General features: G+C 34.7%; 1 protein-coding gene across 2 annotated transcripts in view; it reads right to left on the bottom strand.

Annotated features, from left to right (window-relative positions):
* LOC102884532 (CD302 antigen) overlaps positions 1-8606 on the bottom strand; it is a 107727-nt gene that overhangs the window by 38776 nt on the left and 60345 nt on the right. For both annotated transcript variants that reach the window (XM_015596691.2, XM_006921110.3), the window contains exons 31-34: positions 8401-8417; positions 6177-6403; positions 4733-4901; positions 926-1075 (exon numbers count right to left, since the gene is read on the bottom strand). In XM_015596691.2, coding sequence (XP_015452177.1) covers positions 926-1075; positions 4733-4901; positions 6177-6403; positions 8401-8417 — 563 coding nt within the window. The remainder of the gene's footprint in view (positions 1-925; positions 1076-4732; positions 4902-6176; positions 6404-8400; positions 8418-8606) is intronic.

Below are 8606 nucleotides of genomic sequence, written 5' to 3' on the forward strand. Positions count from 1 at the left end.
GACCATTACTGTATAAATTTGCTTCTATTAAAATGAACATTTAAGCAATAGGTTTGGGATATTGGAGAGCAATGGGTGGTCTCCTAGAAGTCACTTCACAATTTGAGCATTGGCTAAATTTATCATGGAGTCAATCATTACTCTGCTCTTTCAAATAGTTAAATCTGAAGACAATAAGCCCTATCCCCTACGGCAGCGGTCCTTAATCTTTCTGGCAGCAGGAACCGGTGCTCCTATGAGAATCTAATGTCTGTTGGTCTGAGGTGGAGCTGAGGTGGTGATGCTAGCCCTGGGGAGTGGTTGCAAATACAGATGAAGCTTTATTCACTGGCCTGCTGCTCAGCAGCCTGGTTCCTAACAGGTCACAGACTGTACTGGTTCGCGGCCCGGGGTTTGGGGACCCCTACCTTATGGTGTTCAGATAAAGTAAGCATTCCTATTGTAGAATTGATGCTTCTTTGATTTGTTACCCTGGTTGAGCTAAGCTTACTTATTAATAACTAAGTAATGGAAAATCTACAATTTTGTATTTATTACTTAACCAACTTTACAGAAAATTTACCTCTTAATCCCTTCATGTAAGCATATCTAGTTCTATTTAAAATCATTTCCTTTGTCAGTATTTTCACATAACCATTCACTTAGCAATTTTTATGCTATTTCTTCCAACTTACTTTTATTTTTCATGTACTTATTCTTAGATTGACCATTTTTGGTGGCTCTTTCAATATTCCAGTGAACTCATATATCATAAAATACTTAACCACGTCCCCAAAACTGGGCAATTAGATTATAATGCTATAATAAATAGTGAGTGCTTTAAAAATATTTTCAAAAATATAATCATTATTTCAAACTATTTCCTTAAGAATAATTCCAATGATTAAATTATCTAGTCAAAGAAAATCAACAAATTTTAACTCACCAAGTTCTGAACAAAACTGTTTGGCTTCTGAGAAGCTATGCAATGCCTGGTCAGACATGTAACAGTGGTCCTTGTACTGGGTCCACTGTGATTCATTCCCCTTTATTGCTGGACATCTCGATGAGTATGTATGAGAGGACACTTCTTTAGCTGTAAAAATGTGAGACATAACTGTAAAAATGCACAGAAAAAAATGACTGATTTAAAAATCTCATTAAATGTCCCTAGTTGAAACTGTGGTTACTGTGGGTAAGAAACATTCAACTCAATGCGCAAACCAGAGAAAGCTACAGCCCATACTCTTAATTAGCTTTTTGGAATATTATATTATATTACATTACATTATGTTATATTTATTAAATGAAATACCATTTTTAAAACTTAGAAGACAGAGAAAAGTACTTAGCTCTCTCAGACGGATTTAGCCTAAAGTAAAAACTATCGGAAAGGCAGAATAGGAAAAGCAGCAAAGACAGGCTAGGCAAGCCTGTTAACTACTTTGAAATAATAATTAAAATTTTTTCTTTCTTTGGATTTCTTTTTATTTTGATAATATAAACCTAGTTTTACCTTGCTATATACAGAACTACTATTAAAAATCACAACCACAAGTGAAAATTTAGTAGTTTACAAATGGCAACATATCAGGAAAGCAAAATCTGTCTCAAAAAAAGAGAGGTGTGGATTCTCAGCTCTTAAAAGTTCCCCTGGTTTCCATTTAAAATGTTTAATTTTTAAGTGGACCGTATAACACAAGAAGCCTGTGTAACGTAGCCTGCACCTCTTAATACCCATTATTAATTCCAATTCGAAGTGAGCATGAGAACTAGAAAGTAAATCGTCAACATCCTATTTGTTTGGACTATCTGAATCAAATATCTGACCTGGTATGGTCAGTAATCTCAACCCGAACTATTGCTTTGTATACATTATGTATGGTCTGCACGTCTTTCAGTAACTGAAGGCTTTTTCTGCTTTTTTCTCCACGTCTCAATTTGGTATGGTTCTTATTTGTGGTCTCTGTGATTCCAGAAGAGTGGTTGCTGCCATTTCCTTCTTCATGAGGCTTTCTAATGGCTCTTAATTCCTTCTGCATCTCTGTCTTCTGTTCTTCCAGCTGGGCTTGATCTTCTTTGAACCTTACTTATTTAATTGGCTTTTGCTTCCATTCTTTCCACTACTGTCCTTAGTTTGAGCTCTAAGTCTTCCTTAGGTTCAAAAGTTGATAACTCCTAGGTAAGTTTTGCCCAGGAGTGGCTGATAATCAAAGCTCCTTTGTAAATTCATCTGTAAAGTCTTTTAAGACTTGTGACACCTCTTCATTAATGCTGCTGGTCGAGGGAGATGTTACTAGCAAGTTCTTGCTTTTACCACCTTGTGAACAGTTGTTTTCTGAAAAATATATGGTTGACAATTCCATTGCTCCACAAGGAAATAATATGTGTTGCTTCATTTCATTGGTTGCCAATGCATGCCTAGGACTGGCGGGCTTTTCTGAATGGCTTAGCTTAAAAAAAAAAAATTCTTATACTGAGAACATAGAAAAATATCTTATCTTTAAAGTCTATTTGTTTCTAGTCCAGTCTGCAACTAGGCTGTCTTAGGCTGCATATATTTTCTTTCTTTGCTGCTATTCATGGAGTTTTGCTTCGAACTCTTGCATTTTCTTTTCTGCCATGGCCAGCACTGTACTAAGTTTGTTATATTCCTGTTGAAGAAGACTCATTTCTTTTCATTGTGGTAAAATACACATAACAAAATTTATCATCATAACTTTTTAAATGCACAGTTCAACGGCATTAGGAACATTCATCTTGTTGGGCAATTATCACCACCATCTGTCTCCAGAACTTTTTCACCTTACAATACTGAAACTTTGTAACCATTAAATCAAATCTCCCCATTTCTCTCACCCCCTAGAAATCACCATTCTACTTTCTGTCTCTATAAATTTGACAACTCTATATACCTCATACAAGTGGAATCATACAGTATTTGTCCTTTGTGCCTAACTTATTTCATTTAGCATAACGTCATCAAGGTTCATACATATTGTAATATGTGTCAGAATTTCTTTCCTTTTTAAAGCTGAATAATATTCCATAGTATGTATATATCATTTTTCTTATCCATTCTTCTGTCAGTGGACACTTGGTTTGCTTCCACCTTTGGGCTCTTGTGAATGCTGCTGCTATGAACATAGTTGTACAACTATCTGTTTGAATCTTTGCTTTCACTTCTTTTAGGCATATACCCAGAAGAGGAATCAGATTATATGGTAATTCTGTTAAATTTTTTGAGGAATCACCAGATCATTTTCTACAGTGGTTATATACCATTTTACATTTCCACAAGCAATGTACAAAGGTTTCAATTTCTCTACATCCTCACTAACACTTGTTATTTTCTCTCTGTTTTTCTTTTAAAAGATCCAGTTTTTTTTTTTTAAGTTGGCTCTCGTTTTAGTTTCCCAGGGCTGCCAAAACAAATTACCACAAACTTGATGACTTAAAACAGCAGAAATTTATTCTCTTACTGTTCTAGAAGTCTGAAAATAAGGTGTCAGCAGGGTTGGTTCTTTCTGGAGGTTCAGAGGGAAGACCTGTTTCACCTCTTTCCTAGCTTCTGGTGGCTACTGAAAATCCTTGGCTTGTAGCTGCATCACTGCAATCTCTACCTCTGTCATCAAATGGCCTTCGTCTTCTGTGTGTCTGTGTCTCTCTCCTCTCATAAGGACATCACCCCTGGATTTAGGGCCCATCCCAGTCAAGTATGACCTCATCTTAACTAATTATGTCTGCAAAGACTATTTCTAAATAAAGTCACAGTCTGAGGTTCTGGGCAGACATAAACTTTGGGGGAACACTATTCAACCTAGTACTGAATTTTTGTTCAATTATGTTGTCATTCTCCTTCATTCTCGTTCATCCTATAAAGTCTGTTCCTCTAACTCATTTGACCTCTTCATTTTTGTATATTTTATCATATTTCTCATGTATTCCATTTTCTTTCTCAAAGATTACATTTATTCACTGTTCCTAACAACTGACATGGCAGTTCTTGATTGTGCTGTTATTTCTCATTCTTTATATCGTTCTCCCCACTTTCTTGAATTCACTTGTTTCTCATGATAAGATTTCAACATGTTCTACTGCCTGAATCCATTTAGTTCCAAATGTGGCATATTTTCTTGAGGATTCTTCAGGGCAGAAAACATGGCAAGCACCGAGAACCAGAAGCTTCAGAGACCATCACTGTCACCACCTCTTGGCCTGCCCAACATGCCTTTGCAGCTTCCGGCTGGTCCAGGTTCTTGTGCTCTTCCTCAAGGTTCATGCCGCACCACCAGGGACAGCCCCAAGTCCAGCCCCTGATGGAAGAGGCTCTTTCCTTAGATTTTCAGGATTATATAAGTTTGGAAAACATTTAGGTACACAAAGCTAAACAGCCTTCTTTACTACAGAAACTCTCAGAGCCATCACTATGGTAGGTCACCTGAGGCATTTCCCAAATTTATATGCTATGGAACACTTTTTTGAAATGAGCATCTCAGCCTTTAAGTGAAATTAAAATTCACAAATTCTAGAGTAAAACTTACCTAACGATAGAATAACTAAGACTTTAGGAAAAAATTCCCTGAATGGGCATATCGTATTTACTTCTCTTCACAAAGCATAAACATTATTTTTATGGGATTTATGAATAAACCTTATTCAAAATCTATAAAAATTCCTTTGAGCACTTAATCAAATGCATAAAACAAATGTCATTTTAGTAAATATAGAGTTATATGAAATCAAGTCTTACATTTTGTAGGTTTATAACAAATAGCACCATCTTTAACAGAGTTGCAATTTTCATGTTCCCAAATTCCTTTTGGAACCAAGAGAACACAATTTCCAGCAGATTTTTTTTCTTTCCATGGGATGTAGTCAAATGCACTGCCATCAGACCATTCAAAACTTGATTCACTTCCCTGTTTCGAGAATGATAGAGATAACCTGAATCTAGATGTATGACTTCAAAAGAACATAAAAAAAGAACATATATACTTTAAGAAATATTGGAATGGAGTGTTAATTTTTTGCTTACAAGTACTGGTCTGGACTTATTTGTAAAATCAGGAAGTTACTTTCGATGCATTGATTTGAAACATTTGAAATATTTGCTCTGGAACAATTTAAGTAGTATTTTACATCTAGAGACAGAATTACTATACTCTGCCTCTAGGTTTATTCTTTTTAAGAATGAGCTTATATAACACTTGAAATTAAATGACGTGCAAATGGCTTCCATTTGTCACAATTACAGATTTCAATCCCAACCTTGATATTATTCTAAATATTGTTTTTTATGTTTTATATTTTTGTAGTTTGTGTCTCTGGCTACATTTTTTTTTTCATGTTATAAAAGCTGTCAAGCAGCAGGGGGCAAGAAGAGAAAAATACTTCCCAAGAAACTCATGTGGGAAGATTATTTTTTATTTTTCCTTGATTTTAGAATCCTAATTTACCATCCTTTGTTAAATTTCCTCACTTTGTTCTAAAGATTATTTAAATTAGACTTTCGTTTGTAATCTCAATAGATGTCTATTTTTGGTACACTAGACATTATTATAGGTACACAAATATACTCATTAGTAGGATTCGAATAGTGGCACAAAAGATGTCCTTACTAGCAGATTATTCTTAAACAGTGCTAATTTCTAGGGGGAAAGTGGGAAGAAAATATACATTTATTAGTCCTAATGTTAAAAATTTTATTTGGCACCTTATATAAATTTTTATGTTAATCTTCAATATAATCCTATATTAAGGAAAATATTATCATTCCAATTTTATAGATGAGGAAATAAATTCACAAAAGTTAAATAATTGCTCACGATCACCCAACATGTAAATGGAAGACCCACCATTAGTCCTGGAATTGTTTTTTTCTCATTCCGTGCTATTCCCTTTTCGCCAGCTTTCCATTTGGTCTGTCCCCAACAGGTTACAGAATTGTTTAGATATTAATCTCCTGGGCACTCACAGTGTTTAAGGCAGCTGCAGTCTTAGCCATTTGCCGTACTGCACTCTACAAATATAATTTTCTATTTGTTCTTCGTTGTGAAGAGGTAAGAAAACATTATGCTACGCAAATAAAATCCCAGAACTTAATCTGATGTTATACTTTGTATTAATATTTTATGTTCATATTTCCAAATCTGTAACATATTAGGAAATTTTCTGGAAAACGAAACAATACTTACATCATGACTTGAGAGCCCAACCCATAGTGGAAATCCATCACGCTTTGCGATATCTTCCAGAAAGAGCTGGCCATTTTGGTCATGAACACTTGCCAGATGACCTCCACTTTGAGAACATATGTTTAATGCTTCATACCATGTTACTTTTTTTTGAATAACACTATAAATACCATCTTCATATGGAATAAACTGTGGCAGAGTAGTATTAAATTCTTCCTTGTAGTCGACTATAATATTAAATTAAGTGTTAGTGATTAAATTTAAATTATTCAAAATACACATTTTGGGTAAGACTGGTCATGTAGTCACTTTAAAAGTTGAATAAAACTGGATTTCTTATTTGGAAGGGCAGTCAAATTTATTTTTCTTTTTGCCATGGCACATATAACAGGCTCTAAAATATTACAGTTGTCTGTTTGATTAAAAAGAGGCATACATATCGTTTTTAATTTAAGGAGCTCACATATTAATTGGAGACAGAAAACGACACTTGAAATGAGGGCAAAACAATTATCCTCTAGAATATGTATGACTGACTGGAGAAGGAGAGATTCATAAATCAGGTATCCAGAGGTTAGGTTAGGTGAAATTAGGACTAAAAGGGAAAAAGGCAATCATAAAGTAAGCTCAAAACAAACAAACAAACAACAGCATTAACAAAACCACAACGATGAGGATATTTGAAAGGGACACAGGAGCCAAGTGAAAGAGCTCCCTATGGCCAAAGTTGGAACAAGGTGAGCAAAATATTAAATAAGATAGCATATTGAATTATCACCCAAATATAAAATAAATAACCATGAGCCCATACTGAATAAAATGGAGGAGAAGAGACAAACCTCTAGTGTAGTAGAATTCCAAATAATTTATTTAGATATTTTCCCCTTACACAAGTTAGGGATAACATCTCACTTCATAAGTGTGGACTGAGTACAGTGACTTCCTTACAAAGAATACGGTATGGAAAGAGGGGGACAAGAAGAACTTTGCAGTGGAGAAAGCTGAAAAATATTACCTAGAGCCAGATGATCAAGGTTAAAATCAACAGTGATGTCATGTTGGTAGAATATACCCTCATATGATGTGATGAAAATGATACTTTACCTCTGTGGTTTTCCCCTAAATACCAAACTCACAACCCCTATTTAATCATGAGGAAAAAAAACAGCCAACGAAAATTGAGGGACATGCTATAAAATATATGACCAGTGCTCCTCAAAACTGTCAAGGTCATCAAGAGCAAGAAAAGTCTGAGAAACTGTCATAGCCAAGACTAACCTAAGGAGACATGATGACTAAATATAATATGGTTTCCAGGATAGAATCCTGAACAGAAAAAGAACATTAAGTAAAAACCGAGAAAATCTGAATAATGTATAAACTTCAGTTAATAATAACCTATCAATATTGGTTTATTAGCTGTGACAAATGTACTATACTAATGTAAGTTGTCAACAGTAGGGGAAACTGGTTAGGGGATACATGGGAACTCTATGTACTATCTTTGCAAATTTCCATAAATCTAAAACTATTTTAAAATCAAAAGTTTATTAAAAATGTAAAAAAAAAAAAAAAAGAAAGAAAGAAGGTGAAAGACTTCTTGGCAGGTAAAAACGATAACGGTTAAAATGAGGACAGGCATACTCTGTACATTGGGATAACTGGGATAATTGAGAGATTAGCCTGATAGAAAAAGATCCTTACTGAGCCAAGAATAGGGAAAAAAATGGGGGCTGGAATAAAGCCTAGAATTTTAGAAGAGACAGTGGTTTCTACAAAGTCTCAAAAGATTATATGGACTCAAAGTAATTGATAATAGAAAATCCCTGGAGATTGTTGATGGAAATGATGCTTTAAGAAGTTATTCTGTAGCACTATGAAGGGAGAAGATCAACTTGAATGTATGTGACTATTATAGGCTCCATGTTAGCAGAGGGATTAGAACAGAGTGGCCATAAAATAATAGTTTTTAAGCTGTGAAAAAAATTTAAGCTGACATGCTTTTAAAAATAGATTTAAGGAATTAAGCAAGGTTGAGAGACATTCATTTTTAGCCTGGAATGTCAAAACTTTACCCAAACACACTTTCTTATTTATAAAAATCTTATCCATCCTTCAAAGCTCAACCAAATTTTACCTCTTCCACACAGTCTTTGTTTTCATTATTCCTGTTTTCATTGATCTCTTTTGACTTCTCAACAAATTTAAGCCTGTACCAAATAACCTAAGACTATTCTACATAAAACAACAATAAAGAAATCAGTGGTGTCTCCCCAACCACATTTTACTCCTAGAGAGAAAGACCATGACACCAGGAACTGTCTTTTCTTCCTTTGTAACCTCTGTAGCACTCTCATAGGGCTGAAGACAGAGAAGGCGCTCAAAAAATCCAATTGCAAGATTCCCACTAGTGGAGCTAATGACCGTATA

This window comes from Pteropus alecto, unplaced genomic scaffold (genome assembly GCF_000325575.1).
Source record: "Pteropus alecto unplaced genomic scaffold, ASM32557v1 scaffold3, whole genome shotgun sequence".
NCBI classification, from domain to species: Eukaryota; Metazoa; Chordata; class Mammalia; order Chiroptera; family Pteropodidae; genus Pteropus; species Pteropus alecto.